General features: G+C 40.2%; 1 protein-coding gene across 3 annotated transcripts; it reads right to left on the bottom strand.

Annotated features, from left to right (window-relative positions):
• Positions 1-62: 62 nt before the first annotated feature.
• lhx6a (LIM homeobox 6a) lies at positions 63-16,075 on the bottom strand. 3 transcript variants are annotated; one of them, XR_012599715.1, is made up of 9 exons: positions 15,821-16,075; positions 14,869-14,940; positions 14,472-14,654; positions 12,544-12,665; positions 2,099-2,319; positions 1,638-1,738; positions 1,427-1,522; positions 1,070-1,224; positions 63-978 (listed from the first exon to the last, which is right to left on the bottom strand). XR_012599715.1 is itself a non-coding variant. In XM_074690591.1 (9 exons), the coding sequence occupies exons 1-9, from the start codon at positions 15,896-15,898 to the stop codon at positions 899-901; spliced, it is 1,128 nt and encodes a 375-aa protein (XP_074546692.1). In that variant the 5' UTR covers positions 15,899-16,075; the 3' UTR covers positions 63-898. The 3 variants fall into 3 exon arrangements, 2 of the variants coding, with proteins under 2 accessions (XP_074546692.1, XP_074546693.1); XM_074690591.1 differs by having other exon boundaries at positions 1,070-1,244; XM_074690592.1 differs by having other exon boundaries at positions 1,070-1,244; positions 2,099-2,316.
• Positions 16,076-17,105: the final 1,030 nt, after the last annotated feature.

Raw genomic sequence — 17,105 nt, 5'->3', positions numbered from 1 at the left:
GTGTGTGTGTGTGTGTGAAGTGGGATTGTTGCTGCTAAACATTTATGAGCAGCTGCCTCCAATGTTACAGCTTTAATATCATGATACGAACGCTGTGGCACTGTGCCTGTCCTTCATTACAAACTGTACGCTGATCATGGAAATAAAACAGATTGTATCCTGATGGCAGATTCAAAAGTTCTGTAATTTATTTTAATAAGAACAAAAAATGTGAAATCTTTGCTTCTCAAGAATTTTAGGATGAAATTTTGATTTCATAACTGAATTTTCTTTCAATGATGGAAAAGTTAAGGCACACAATATTTTCATTCTCTACAAAAGTCTAAATTTAAATCTCATTAAAGTGGACCTAAAGTGTATCTGGGAATTTTGAGATGTAATCCAGTCATTACGGCATTCCTAAAGAAATATTTCAACAGTCAACACATTTCATTTACATGTAGGTTTCCTTCATGAGGGAGAGGAAAGAGGGCGGCGTCTTACCTCGAATGTGGCCTACTGTGTGCCTGGCACAGCGACAGTTCCTCTTTTAATTTTCCCCTCTTTGTTTATCTTCAGAATCAGTCTCTTAAAACTCCCTCCACCTTCAAGTCGGAGGATTTATGAGCAGAGTGGAGAATGCTGTACATGGGAAGCAAAACAAGTCCTCAAGGTAGTGTCAGATACAGCCGGAGAGTTCCCGCTCGTGACAGCTTCGCTCTCATTTCTGACCGAGCAGCTGCAGGAGGGATATTCCTATCCTCAAGAGGAGTGAAGAAAAAGAAGAAGAGCAGTTTTTCATGTCTTTTGCTGTTTCCCAGTAGTCCTGTAAGATGTGTCGTCCCTTCAAGCTGACTCCCGTGTGACCTCTGGGGGCAGATCCAAGATCTGGGGGTCAAGAGGTCAAAGCAGTGAAGCGCTAGCGGCTGAGGGGGAGCTGGGGCAGCGACATGGCCTGGTGTGGTAGACCCTGAGAGGTCAACACGGAGAAGGGATGACCTGAACAGAAAACACAAGAGAAGTTTCAGATGGTGGAAAAACAATCATCTTGTTTCAGATTAAAAAAGAAAAAAATAAATGATGAACTCACTGTCGATGTACCCATGCAGAGCCACCATGCGCGCCCGCTCAGGGCTGCCAAACGGAGAGTAATGCAGCTCATCGGGCAACGACGAGGGGATCCTGGACTGAGGATGACCCTGGGGAGCCCCACCGTGCTGGGGCGTGTGCTTTTTGTGTCTTGCTCTGCAGTTTTGAAACCACACCTATGAAGACGTAACGTAACCAGACATCATGTAGCTATTGTCTTCAAAAAGAACAACTTGATTTAAAGGCAACATTTCACAAATACTACAAGAGAGAGCAAACTGCAGATATAGCCTGATACACAGCCAAGCATAGTGGAATATTTTACTTCCACTCCTTCTTTAGTCCTGTGTGTACAGACCTGAATAACTCTCCTGCTGAGGCCCGTCATGTCCGCTAGTTTCTGTAACGTCTGAGCGTCTGGATTGTTGTCCTGGGCAAACTGGGCCTGCATGATCTGCATGAAGTGATGAAACATAAACAAAAAGTCATCCTCTCATAAAATACAGTGAAGGTGCTGAGATCTTGGTAGTAGTATGACGTAAGCACACCGTGTTTTGTGAGTGTCTGACCTGTAGCTGCTCTGCAGTGAAGGATGTCCGCGCCCTTTTGGCCGGTTTGGGTTGGCTGTCTTGTTCTGTTGGGACAGCTCCTTCTAACGTGATACCGTTGCCTGAGAGAAAGGACGGACTCATGAGATGACAAATGTGTGGAATAAAACTACAACAATGATGTGTTATAAACTGAACAGCTGAGGTATGTTTTATTGTTTCCCTCCAGATCTGAAGGTCGTGAGCTCTTTTCAGTTCAGGAAGAGACTTTTTATACAACATCCATCAGAATCAAGACAAAAAAATCATTTGAAAACAGGTTTAACATTTCAACTATCAAAATATAAAAATAAATGAGGTGAGAAGTGATACATTATCTTGTGTTTTTATCATTTGAACTATAAGAACACATCAAAACACATGAAATTTGAAATCTTGAGGAAGTACTCTAGAGCAGAAAACTGGACAGAGCCAACACTCACCACTCTCAGCAGCTCTCTTCAGGTTCTCCACCATGGTATCATAGTGGATCCTACACAGAACCTTCTCCTCCACCAAGCCAAACTCCTCTCCAGTCGACAACTGCCTCTTACACGAGTAGCACGCAAAACATGCTAAGTGGTATGCGTTTCCTCTGGCACGCCGCACCCAGTCACTGGCATATATCTGCCGCCCACAGCGGGCACACTTAGTACCAAACCTACTGTGAGGGAGAGGGAAGAGAACAGAGCAGGAGAGGGGGAAAGAATCTGGGATTAGTGATGAGTTAATGGGGAACATATTTTAAGTTTTATCACATGGACATTTCCAAAAAGTGTACAAAACTAAATACACATCCTTTTCTTTGAGAGAGAAAAAGTCAAATTAAATGATTTCATTCTGAAGCTTTGGCAGGACTCAAAGAGTTTAAGGAAGAAACCTTGGAGGAGGATGTGGCCCTCAGAAAAAGACTCCTGGCTGCGACTGCAAGCTGAGCTTTGAATGCAAACAAACCAACACCTGCAATTTCCTGGCTGATGCATGAAGGCCCTGACATATGCACACGCTTGCACACAAACACTCACACACACACACACACAGGGGAACATTTTTTTTACACAGGGTGGAAGACGAAGAAAGACTTGCATGACATCACTTGAAACCTCGCCGCTGTAACTGATAGCAACAGTGAGGTCAGACTGCATATAAACCTAAACCACCTGACTTACTGTTCTGAACCGAGGCTTGAGGAGCACGGAGTGGGACAATGAAAGATAAATGTCCAGATAGAGGGAGGCGTACACTTCTTAAGTCAGCAAATACATCAAGAGGATAAGTCAAAATGAATGTCTGGAAAACACATGATGGAGTCATTTCTAATATTTAAGTTTGACTGCAAACAGGGGGCGAAAGAGAACGGGGTCAAAGTAAAGACCGCCATGGATTGAATAACAACCATAACATTCCTATTAACACAAGCAAGAGAGGCTAGTGTCATTCTGTTTTCATTTCTGTTTAAGTGATACCAGGAAGGACAAAAAGTCTACAGGACAAAGAGATCTCAGAAGATATTTTCATTTTCTCACCACTAAAAATTTATATTCTTAAAAAAAGCTGACAAGCAACCTCAAAAAATTAATGTTTGTTTATTTCTCTAGATGATATTTAAACAAGACAATTTAATGCATCACACAAGGACTATTTTCAGCTGAAAGTAAGTCTGAACCAGCTTGGTGTAAAACCCATAGAGCTTAAAGGAAAGTGTGTAAGACTGGGGATGGAGTTATGACGTAGGTACAAAATCAGCAGTTGGAGTCTCAGCGTGGAGGATAACGCTGCTTTATTCAGACAAACATCTATTGCATTAGTAAATATTTGATGAATGTTTATTTTATGATTTATTTAAAATGTACATGAAGACAGATATTAAAAAATATGTTAATTAAACAAATGCAGTCCTTCATGTTCTGTTATTTAAATAAACACTTAATCATCTTAATCTGAAATTGAAGGTTTCATTGAAAAAAAAAAGTCCCCCTGTTAGGTGGACACATGGAGATCATGCTTAACATCCCAAAACAAAGGATAACTTCAAATCGAGACAGAATTCGAGCTTAAAGCTCCTGTCACTTTTTGTTTGTCCTCCTCTTTTATTTCTATTTTTGTCCTGCACTTGTGGAAGTTGTTTTTATCCGACAAAAATAGAAAAAAAAAAAACTTATTGGACATCTTTCCTGTAGAAAATATTTGTTTCTGGAGCTTGTAGTTGGTAAATTTGTCTGACTCCTACCCCCCACTAGCAGTTTGCAACATCAAAAATAGTTTTATAGAAGTAAACTGTGTCATCGTCATCAATGGTCTGGTTTGCTTTTGTTGGTCATATAGAGGCGTACATATCAACGTTAGCCTGCTTTGTGAAGGGCTTTAAACTCCTCAGAGTAGCTTTAAACTCAAGACAAAAAAAGAAAGTGTCACAGCAGTGTGTCTTAGCTGCAAAGAGGCTTGAGTGAACAGAGCACCATGTTGTTTCCTTTCATCGAGGTGTGTAAAATTAAAACACATTAAAGATATACAATTTACAGACAAAGGCCTCACTAAACAGCTGGCACTTTCTGCAGATGAAATATCCCACCAACTTCCTATAGGAGGAGATTAAGCTCTTCATTTAAACGGGTGAAATGGGTACAAAACCCTTTGGCGTGAGAAGGATATGGTTAGGTTAAGAGCTATTGTCTGAGCCAGCAGCTGCCAAATCTTGAGAGGGAGGCAGGATCTGTAAGCAGCCTGAGAAAAAGTGCTGCCTCAGGGGTAAAACTGAATAACAGCAAATTGTATGGTCCCTTTTTTTCTACTCAAATTGGAAACATTTCCATATTGATGGGATTAATCTGCACTGACAGAAACCTCTGGAGCTTATGTGACTCAACATTTCTAACAGTTGTACTAACACATGTAGCTACCCGTACAAGAAAAGCACAGACATGGGGCTAATTCAAAGAGCAGTCAGTAGTTGAGAGGTATGAAGGAGGCCAGAGCTGGTGAGGGCAGGATAAAAAGAGCAGACATGGAGGGAGGAAGCAAATGGCTGGGGGAAATAGCAAAGTAAAGAGCGTGGATGGCAGAGGGAGCGGGGGGACAGCAAGCACAAGGGTTGCCAAGTGAGTGGGTTTGGCAGTGCATCAGTGCTCTCAAGACCACTCTATCTGGGATGAAAGCATACTATATCCCTGACATCCCACAAACTCGTAGTGCTCTTCATGTATATGAGCTTGTTGAGCAGAAGACTCATTTTCCTGTGTGTAATGTGGTGGAGAATATTTGGTGGGCATCAATAAAATGGCCACTGTTTGAGAATCTGCCTCATTCTGCATCTTATTTTCCACGATGTTCACTGAATTCACACAGCAACTCCTTTCTGGTCTCATGTTTTACTGCTGTGTCCCTCGCTCTGTACATGCAGGGCATCTAGTCAGATCTGTTTGGCTCCCTGAAGGAGGGTCAAAGACTTCAAAGATAGAGACGGTGAAGATCTAGAGACATTTGATTACTCATTACTAAGTTTAAGCTTGAGCCCCTTCCTGATCAAGGGACAAGACCAAAACATAATGGAAAACCACCACTGGGCTGAAAGCTAACTGTGTGTGTGTAGCATAAAATAATACAACAGGAAAAGTGTAATTATCTAGCTAGCACAATGTAAAACATAGATTAACTGTGAAAATCACAGGGGGCATGTACAAACTTTTAAAGCTTATCATCATTAACTCCTGTCTAACTGTCAGACAAGCTAATGTTAAACCTTATTGTTAGCTACCAAGTCCTAATTTTACAGTTCTGAAGAACGACACGACACCATGAAAAAAACTGTCTCCTTTGCTAACGTCACGTAGGAGCTAAAGATGCTGAAAGCTGATTTCACCAATGACACACACTGTACGAGCAACAGGGCTGGGTACCTTTCATGTTTGAAATGATACGGTACCAATACCCGGTACCTGGCAATCGGTACTCAGTGATACCAATTTTCAGTACTTTTGTGTTTATGTGGTAAAAATATTAACTTTTTTGATAATAAAATTTGAATTCTTTTCAATTTGACATATGTATTCTTCAACATATAACCTTGTAATGCTGTGTTCGTGTCCAGTATGAAAAATTACCGACTCTTCCACTCTCACAGTCACAAGGATACATTTAGGTACCTAAAAGGTACCTAAACATGGTACCTTTTGAATTTACATGAATCGGTACCTGGTACTTTTGACAGAACTCAGTCGGTACCTATAAAAGTACCTAATTCGGTACCCATCCCTAACGGGCAATACATTTTTTTCTAACTCTACAGTTTAGGAGATATTAACAATGTGAGTTTGACCAATCAGTGGCACAGCTCAGCTAATTGACAGGCAGGCGCCCTATAGCTGTTATTGAGGCGCAAAGTCCATCTCATTTCCAATATGGCCCCGGTCAACGCTTTGCCTCAAAACTCAGTTTCAGGAACAAATGACGTCACAGAGACAACATCCATTGTTATATACAGTCCATGGATAAACTTTACCATTAGCTATCAAGCTAACTTAACAGTTTTGAAGAACCATACGACTGTCAAAACAGTCTCCTTTGCTAACGTCATATAACAGCTAGATATAGATTGTGCCATTTTAAGTCAAAACAACATATTTGAGATAACAATTTATGCCAACTTAAGCCTTACCAGTCAATAGCACTGTTAAATTACCCCATAGCTGCAGGCTAATGTTACCGTTTGGTAAAGTTTAACAGTACAAAAGAAAAGGAAAGGACATTTCTTTAGCAATATAATAATGAATGGTGACTGACAGTCACTAACAAATCTTCAAAGGTTAGCTCCAGGTTTTTAAGTCTTGTAGATAGCCTACATACATACAACCTCAAAACTGAAACAACAGATAGAAATGAACCAGTACTTTCTGGATTCTAACCGACTAAAATACAGACACAATGCACCTTGCTTAAAACAGATCTGTCTTTGTGTACGTCAGTCATTGTTGTCAAGAAAATTGCTGGTTAAACCAATGCAAAAACCTCCCGAATGCCTTCTGCTCCACAAGTCAAAGTTTTTATGCTTAATTTCATGTACACAAGTCGGTCGGTCTTGATATGTGTCTGTTGCTAAAATAGCTTAAACTATACTGATAAGATTTGCTGTAGAGCACCAGGTAGGCTGGCTCAGTGGTCGCAAAAGCAGGGGTCAGAAAACACTTATGGGATGGTTGCGAAACAATCTGGTATTTCATCTATTAATGTGAAAATACAAACAAAAGCAGGGACTTCATTTTATATATGAAACCATGCAAACAGATCATGTTTGATCTGTTTTCCACATTTCTTTGCTGAGGACCTCTGAGGTGACTAAACCAGGATACGGACGCTGTTAGTGGAGACAGATTAATTTGAGAAACACAGTAACAAATGCAGACAGGTAGTGTCAATTTAGATTGATCTGCTAAATTCAGCATCTTAGACCTGTTTTTTGAATTTTTGTTAACTTTTGGATTGGCTTTTTAGAGTATGCAGTGAACAGCAGGGGGTCATCTATTTGTGGCAGCATTATTGGCATATTTGGCAACCCCTGGGCTTGATGTGATACAAAAAGGAGGTCAGTTGCTTCTTTTGAAAAGAGCCAAGAAACAAACGTGCTGTGTCCTACACACACTGTTAGATCCCTTACAGTGGAAATGCAGACAAAACCATACAGAAGCAAGAAAATACAAATGATGTGTGCAGGCTGGAGGTGATGGTGCACTAATGGCAAATCCAGCCATACGTGGATACATGTACGTGGGTTTAAAGTAGAACTAAAGAGTCTTAAAATGCTGTTTTATTGGCATTTGATCTCTACAGCTCTAGTGCATAATAACAATGGCATTTAATTAACTAAACAATGTCCAAATATAAGTTTTTGTTATTTATCCAAAAAGGACTTTTGCATAACACCTCGCCTGCTATTCTTCTCAACAAACAGAATTATTTCAGCCCCGTGGTAATGAAGTTAGGTGAGGGTAACAGTTTTTGTAATAACCATAAAATGAAATTAGCTGCTGAAGCACTTTGAGGGGGCTTATGCTGACATAGATATGTGCAACTTAAGCACAAAGAAAACCCTCTTATAACCCAATAAAGCCAATCCAGGGACAAATCGTCTCCTTGACTTACTGTTCTGTGAGTGAGTATCATTTCAGATTGTTGCGCAGAATTCCAGCCTGTTCCTACAGTAAAGAGGAAAACATTGTGGAACGTTGCAGCTAATCTAGCATGACAGCTTGTCAGTTTCAAGCTCCGAGACAGAACCCAGAAAAGCTGCAAATCATCCCTCGTTTTAACCCCCTCCTTCCTCCATGTACATCTCCTCCTCCCTCCCCCCCCCTCCTCTTCCATATAGTCTGTCTTTTTTCTGTTTCGTTTTGTCTCTGAACCAAAAACCTGGAGTTTATTTTGGAATACTATCAATCCTCATGGCTCCCTGCATCAGTCAAAAAGGGAAAACCTGCACCGCTGAACCCCCCTTTTGTTATTTGCTCCTTTCTTTTGTCTAATTTTAACTCTTTTTCTGCACCTGCCTCTCAAATCAAGAAGATTCATATTTCCTGGATTATTTCTGTTACACTTTGAAAAAATCCTAATCTCTGCAACAGATTTGTCCTTAAAGGGCTCAATTGATTTTATGGTTTTAAATCATGAGGTCAACTGTGGCGTTTCAAATATGAGACAGGAAACTAATCAACATACTTAAGAGACAACGTCTTTCAACATACTCAGACAAAAATAATCAGGATTTATCTTTGACCATATACAGAATACAGCATCATTCGTGTTTTTCAAAGGTCTGTGAGACTGAGACCAGGAATACTGATGCTTTTCTTTCTTATACACTAATCTGAATCAGGTTTGACTGAATAGTCGTTATTTAAATGTGCAGCAGATGTCTTATTATAATTATGACAAAACATAATTTCTCATCATTCACTTCTTGATAAACTCATCCACTCTTTGTACCCTCTCATGTCTCTGTTGCCAGGGAGATCTAATCAGCGTACCAGAGGTGGAGTGATGAATAATTATTATTACAACTGTACAACATACACACACACACACACACACACACACATGCACACAAAGTTCGCTGCATACACTGACTCTGGTTACACTGTCAGTATCCCAGGGTGCCTCTGATTAGCACAGCAATGCAACTTCCTGTGTGGCCTGCAGCTCACGACCGAGGATGATGTTTCTGCAGAGCAAGGTGAAGGAGGGAGGGAAGGAGGGAGTGAGGAGTGCAGGGAGGAGGCTGATAAAGAAATGGTTTGCGTGTGTGCGTGAGAGAGAGTGTGTGAATGTGTGTGTGTGCAAGCCCCTGAGGCCTGACATGAGTTTGAGAGGCACAGCGTGGGCTCTGTCCTGCACCCCTATTCCGACGTACACACACACACACACCACCTTCCTCCCCCAATACACACACCCACACACACATGCATACATGGAGGGAAACCCAGTCTGATTTCCTGCTATTACGCCCCATTAAAGCAGCTGTCAGTCCAAAGCCAGATGAGAGGCTGACACAGATGAGGAAATATCTCCAGAGGTTTGAAACCAGCCCAGAGGATCTGGACTCGTAGTGGTGTTTAGCCTTGTTTAAATCTGGCCTAAACCCAGATTACAGTTTATATTTACAGAGGTAACCTTTGTACAGGCCCCAGCCCTGCAGCAAAGCTTCACTGTTACTGCAAGAGCCTCTAAATATTTTCTTCTTTTCCAGTCTGACGTCCAGGGATATCGAATATTATGATGCAAAGAGGAATTTTCTCTCATGACTGTAACCATTCTGAGTAACAGTTACAGTCATGGTCAACTATTTGACCCACAGCCCAGACTTTCAAATCTAATTCCTTATCAAATAACTTGTCACTCATCCTCAGGTACAGTCTACCCTCAAATCGGAGTGAAACTATAACATAAGATGTATTTTATAGTTTAAATGTGTTATCAGGCTCTCAACCTTGAAAACTAACTTTTTTTATCTGTTAAAAGTTTCACTCAGAAAAAAATGAAACGTTTTTATTAACTAGAAGAAAGCAGAGGAAAGTGATCCAAGGCCACTTTTCAATATCCTTGAAGCTTAAGGCATCTGCAAAAAAAAAAAAAAAAAACCATTTGATTTTTATTTTCTTCTCTACTTTAATAAATAAAGATAAAATATTCACAGATTTAGATGTATGATTAAATTATAGCTTCCCAGAACATTTACTTAACTGTTGCAGCTCATCTCAGCAAAGCTACCTAGCTTTAGCAGGACTATTTCAGCAATTTTAGCCTTTTTTTTTCTTCATCATTGTTTAATTAAGGATTTGAAGACCTTTATAAAGAGTAATAGTACACTGTTTCTGCTTGTTTTAAATTTTATTTGTTTGTAGACTCCCAGAAACATCTTGCAATTTTTCCCTTAGCTCACAAGCTAACATACAGCCAACACAGTTGTATATTAGCTTTCTCGCTATTTGTGTTTTCAAAGTTGCGTATTTCTGGGGCCAAAAAAAATATTCAAATACAGCAAAGGTTGTGAGGAAAAAGTGTGATAAATGTCACATTTGACTTTTATCAAAATATGTTTCCTCTGAATGTAGCTTCTGCTGAGCTAACAGGCTAATGTAGGTACAATGAAACGACAGCAGCAAAAGCGTGACTAGAGTTCTTTAGGTTTTGCACATTTTGTATGTATGAATTATTTTTTTTCAACTCTCAAAAGAGACCAAACATCTAAATCCAGTCTCAGAGAACAGGGTCTTGCTTCACACAGATTAGCTTCTAAGAGGCTGCATGTGTGTAGAGTGTCTTTGGTGCACAGTAATCCTTTGGCTGCACATGGTAAAGACTCCTCATCCATTTATAGCTTCCATACTCAGGCATGCTTCTCATTCACAACCACTCTGTTTCCCATAATCACTGCAGGGTTCTTCAATGACCTTAGTATATCCAGCTATGTGACAACCGCATTACACTACGTATTACCATTTTCTGATACTCTGACATTTTCTGAATCCACTCTGCGTAATCATTGGCGGCTCGTAGTCCTGGGAGTGGAGATGAGGGCGAGAGGGGTGAACGGTGGAGAAGCGTTTAAATGGAGACGGGTCAGGTAAAATATTATTATGATGTGGCCGAGCAAACACTAATCTACATTTAGTGATTGGCAGCTGCTGGACACACATAAATAAACAGAGATCTCAGTGTATGTTTATGTGTGTGTCACTGTGTGTATGTTCTCCTGAGCTGTAAAAGGAGGCAATGTTTGCTGTGTGTTCTAACTAATATTGGCATGTAAATCGTATTCATGTTTTTATATTGGTGTGTATCTCTGTGTAAGTGTGCGCATGAATGTTTAAGTGTGTTTTAAGTTTGGATAAGAGTCTCATTCAGATCAGAAACATGCTGACCAGGCACTCGGGGCGGTCTAATTGCTGGTCTGGAGGCCTGAGGGTCTGGGGTGGAGGACAACTAATTGCTGGTGATTATAAACCTCAGAGAGGTGGCCTGGTCTCAGGTTTCTATCTGACACACACACAGCAAAATGTATAGCATGTATAGCTTCAAGCACTAACACATATGCACACATGCACACACACACACACACACACACACACAATGATGTACACAAAACAGGCATGTGTGTCGAAACAATATGTGCTTCACCTTCTCGGCTAAGCCACAGAATTTGACTAAATACTGTTGCTGGTGTGAACCCCATTTAACCTAGGACACACACACACACACACACACACACACACACACACACACACACACACACACACACACACACACACACACACACACACACACCTACAAAATCAATGGGGGAATAGAAGAGAACATAACAATTGAAAAGAAATCACACAACCAAGACTAACTCACACGCTTCACAGTCTCACAGTCTATGTCCACAGTTCACAGTAAACCAGACGCTAAATTTTGCGAATGAATTTCTATGAATCGCAAATTCTTTGAACTCCAGTCTCTCCCCATGGACAGCTTTATGTTCCCCAGTGTGTCTGCGTGAATAACCCTATTTTATTTTTTTTTATAGTCGAAGACTAGAAGTAGCAATGTCTTGTAGCCTACTAGTGCTGGAGCTGGAAATAATATTGTGTACTTGTCCTTTAAAGATGAAGTGGAATCTGTGTTTTGATTAAAGGACACATCCTCATATTTTCAAGCTCATAGGAATGATTAAACTCACTGATATCTGGTAGGAATTAAGATTATTGTGGCAGAATCTCATTTTGGTGTGTCAATAAACATGTTATAGTCTATAAGGACCAAATGAAAGCACTAAGCCACACTAAAACAAGTCTGAAAAGGTAAACCGGGCTGGCAAACTGGCTAAGGGTGTTAACCTCTGAGTTTACTTTTTAAAATGCAGAAAAGGTATGCTAGTAAAAAAAAAATCGTAGGCCCAAAGTCTAACACTGTTAATGTTAAAAGGAATTAATTTAACCGACATACAACAGTACGCAGAGCTGAGATTGTCTGCGCAATGTCCTCCCTGAAGACATACAATCCAAAAACTACATGAGGTCAACAGGCCCCTTTTTAATTACAAAGTAAAGAATTAACATCTTCTTTCAAACCGAGTTTTGAGAAGTCATAACAAAATTTTGGATCTTTCAGCTCCACACTACATTTAAAGACTTTATTTTGTTACAGACTTTGAGTGTTTTTCAAAAGGTCTTTCAAGATCACACTAGTCGACCCGCATCCATCCACTGAAGAGAGCGCGCGCGCGAGTGTGAAGCCTTTGTGCGCGTGTGTAACAGAGAGCGAAAGAGATGAGGGAGATATGGATGAGAAGAGGAGGGGTACAGTGTGTGTGTAGAGAGTGTGGTATTTTGAAAACATGGTCATAAACTTACCCTACCTGAAATAATCCATTTTACAGAAGATCTCTTTGTTTTTGATGTAGCAGCTGCTGTGCTGACGTAGCGACGTCCTGCAGACGGAACACTCCAGACAGCGCACGTGCCAGATCAGGTTGTTCACCTGCGGAGGGGTGGCGGATATGTCATCACACACACTGATGTGAAATCACTGGAGCGGAGACTGAAAACGTGAGATTCTGCTGCGTTATTTATTTAAGCTAATACGCAAAGTGAGGCCTGTGCGTCAACAAGAGCGTAAATATCGTCTGAGGTTCAGTTGTTAAAAGGGAATATTTTCTACAATCTTCACAAAAATTAAGAGGATTTTTATAGATGTGTGCTCATTTATGATCTTTCTTTCTTTTTTTTTTTTTTATTTGATTCCAATATAACGCATCTTGTAGTGGGTCAGTAAAGCATAATAATGACCATGTAGAAGTCATTTCGTGTTTCTTGTTTTATCTATTTAAAAATGTCTCCAAAGTGGATTTACCTAGGAACATTTGAGCATTGCAATTTGTTTCTTAGGTTTACTTTTCTATCATTTTAAGTAATCAAAGTTAGAAAAAAAACTCCGAAAATAATTTTCCGGGCCTGGAAAACAACATACAATCAGTAAAAAGCACCGATAAAATCACTGGAATCAGCTCGAAGGTTTACACACAGCACAGTCTTTTCACTGATAATTTTCAAAACATTTTTAAAGCCTAATTGAAAATAGCTTTATTATTTCCAAGAGTTATGATAACTGTCTTATGTAATCAAATACTATAATAAGTCCAGAAATGCTTGTTCTGTTCTGAGCCTGTATTTGATAAATATCAAGTTTGAACAATTTGGAATATCTAACAGCTCAGTTGTACTTGGGTAATTTACAGGAACATGGAAAGGTTTATTTTAGGAATAATTTCAGAGCAGTATAATCTGTATTTATCTACATCTTCATTCAAATATATGAAATATAGAGGGAATTAGCTTCAGAAGGGATGTGGCTAAACATTACCATTATATAAAATTGGTAGGAGGAGAGAAAGCCAAATATTTTAGTACTCGTTGTTTTGTGCTTGTATTGTGAAACGACGGCCTATTAAAAAAAGAGTAAAAGAGTTCTCCAGATGAGTTTTTTTCCATTAAAAAAAATCGAACGAAATAATTTTGAATAAATTCGTTCCTTTACAAGCAACCACAATAAATTATTCTGCGTTGTTTCTAACCATTGAAATTGTTTTCAGGAGAATTGTTTTTATTTTACTTAATTAAAAAAAAACCAAACATATACCTGTTTTTCTAAGCAATAGTCTTCGTGTAAAATGTCTTCTTGTGTTATTTGTTCTGCAGTCAGATAATGAGCTAAATGGTTACACTTCCTGACAAACACACCCATCAGCGCGCGAGTGAAGACTGCAGAAGCACGCGGGCGCACGCGACAAGACAGGACGTATGGACAGTGAGGCTGTAAAAATGGAAACCAGCACATCCTCGATGTGTCTGCGGACTGCACAACACCGCCTGTGGCCTTATATTCGTTAACTTTTGTTTTATAGTGGAGCAGAAAACTGAATTAAATGACAAGATTTTAAATTTGAATAAAATTAAAATGAATTAAATTTTTAATAATTTGTGGCGTGCTCTGAATTTAACTTTTAATAGACAGCTTATGGTTGTGGATATTTGTAAGCTTTTGTCCTGCCATTTTAATTGTGCTGTTATATCGTCTTTATTTAAAATGTTAATCCAAAATTGAGTCGTGTCTTTCCTTTTTTTAAATGCTACACTTCACATACTATCAGGACTAGGGCAAAATGTCAGCCCTTACGCGCGTTAGCAGCTGTTTGTTGGCTGCTTGACTAACAGCAAGCCTTGGAAATAAAGCGGAGAATAAACGAGGTGCTTCCTGCAGTCCAAGGCTGAAAGTTCGGCCTCTCACCTTCAGCAGGTATCTGTCCAGGATCTCCTGCCCACAGCTGGCGCACACGTTCTTCCCGGTGGAGGGCACCGAGCTGGTGGTGGAAGTGGGCGAACACACGGAGGGGGTGGACGGGGTGCTGGGGGACGATCGTGTGTCCTCCCGCTCCATGTTGGACCGCTGCGACTCTCCTTCCGAGTGAGACTGCAAGAGATCATTAGCACGGCTCACTAATACAGAAATACAGAAATGCACGTGTCGCCATTTTCATGTGGTTAGCCTGTTTGTTGCAATGCATGCGTAATGCACAAATGTACAAATTATAATAATAATACGTAGCCTGCATGAAGCTTCACGTTGTTCCTACGCTGAATGATGAAGGAAGTTTAAAAGCATAAATACGCAATGAAGCTCTTACCATTGGAGTGTGTTTGGAGTCCACACTGCAGCGCGAGCCTCCCGGAGTACTCTGATGCTCCGTGCAGATCACCTAGAAGACAGCGAGCAGTAAGCGTCCAGTCCTTATCACTTTTCCTGTCTCATCTTCAGCTGAGAAGTCCTCGGGACACATTTGCAGACAGCTCTCTTAGGCTACTCCTTTTTAAAGTAGTCCTGACAATAAACCCCGGTTATAACTGTTAAAAGGGCCCCCGCAACAAAAGGCACATTTTAATGAAGCTATTTCAATTTGGATTGATTTTTCCCTTCCCCTTAACCCATGCCTCTCACAATAATAGTATTTTCTCCGCAATCCAGGACACAAGAGTGGAAGGGGGGAAAAACTACCTGCAATTACAAATAGCTCGAAACGCTGCGGATAAGAGGACCCGGAGTGTCAATTTCAACTGTCAATCAGGGAGAGGCAACGGGTCACCCAAAGAATTGCAAACTTGATTTTTAATGGCTGTAATTAAAATCCAATTCTTCTCAGGCGAATTGGCAAGCGCTCGAGAGGGCTCGCGGACTGCAAATCACGCTATTCATAACAGGGAGGCGCGTGCCTCTTCACAGCGGCTGGCGCGTGCAGCTGATCTCAGTACACAAGCGGTGATTCTTGTGACATCACAGAGACACAAAACAAAACTGTCGCGCCTACGAGACGCTTCTGGCTGGAGATAAACTGTGCGTGTTTGCTACAGAAAATATATCTGATTTTAGCGCGCCAAAACGATAAACAATTGAGTAAAGCGAAATTATTTCACAATAAAGCGAAACACCTCTCCAGTGTACAAAAAATAGTTTTACATCATCACCAAAAAAATGTAAATAGAGAAACAGAGTAGGCCCATACAGTGCGCAAGTGTGCCACCTCTCCAATTCGAACCTTTTACGCACAAAGTTGACGCACAGCTGCTTCCATATTTCTGTACCTGTTTCGTGGGAATTCCCTCGGATAGAATCTTATTGCCCTCTGAGAGAGGGGACAATACTTCATTTTTCCAGTACATGAACCCCTGCGGTCTCACAGCGTACAGTGTCTCCAAACTCGGCGCGTGGATTCTGGAGAAGTCTCGGCGATGTTGATTAGAACTTGTAGCATCCGTACCATGTGCAGACTCGGGTGTAACTCGTGCACAGAGTTGGTTTTAACGCTGGCTCTCCGTGCGACTGACACTGACAAAAGCTGCAAAAGTTCTGAAGCTTTGCAGAGTTGAGGGTTTTCTCGTTTCTCCAGTGAGCCGTTTTTTTTGTATCAGAAAGATTTCTTCCCGTGTGCCCCCCTCTCTCCACTTTAGGGGAAAAGTCTGACTACAGGAAGTGAATCAGATTTAAGGGGTTGGCAGTTTTTTACTCCAATGCTCCGCTGGTGCAGGACAGAATGCAAAGACGAGGAGAACAAGAAACCGGAGTGACTGTGCGGAGCTGTAGTGAAAGTTTGCGTGGCTCTCTGGCCTGCCTCACAGTTTAAAAAAAGGGGGAGGGTGAACACAGAGCTTCATATGCGTGAGAAGGGTGGACACACTTTGGAACAGTTATGACATAAACTTACTCAAACTCTGCCGGAGTGTGTTTGATATCTCAGGCATTTGTAGCAGCTGCCAGAAGAGAAAATACCAAATGTGAATTATAGTTATTCATATAATTACCATTTATTTACTACTAAAAATATACAAGTAGACCTGAAACGTGATAATTAACGGACATGTTCGGGCACATAAATATATCTCTGGTTAGTAGGCTTCTGTATGTTAAGGCTCAGTTTTATCTACATTAGAAAAAACATTGTCTCAAAATAAATAAGAAAACCTATCAAAAAGGTCATTTATGCACCTTTTCAAATACTAACTATAATTAATTTAATTTTAAACCTCGCCCCCATGTTTTTCAATATTAAGCATTTATCATAAGATGGGTACTTTTTTGTTTTTGTTTTTCTTTTGTTTTCAAATGCAGTCTATTTAGTTTTTTTTTTTTTTTTTTTTTTTACAAAAACAAAAAATGAATAATTAATAAAACAAAATCTTGGAATCTGATTTTTTTTCCCAGTGCAGATTAAATTCACAACACGTTATATGAATGCTGAGGAAGATGCGTTATTTGAAAGCAGCAAAACAAAACAAAAAAAATACAGCTAATAAATATTTTTTACTTTTTCAACATGCAAAGCTGTATCTTATTTTATGCTTTTATTTTGAAAAATATTGTAAGCTTTCC

Source organism: Halichoeres trimaculatus, unplaced genomic scaffold, assembly GCF_033239565.1.
Source record: "Halichoeres trimaculatus isolate MK-OKI-2021-1 unplaced genomic scaffold, fHalTri1.1 fHalTri1_scaffold_16, whole genome shotgun sequence".
NCBI lineage: Eukaryota > Metazoa > Chordata > Actinopteri > Labriformes > Labridae > Halichoeres > Halichoeres trimaculatus.
The sequence above is the reverse complement of the archived record's forward strand: the minus strand, read 5'-3'. Positions and strand labels throughout refer to the sequence as shown.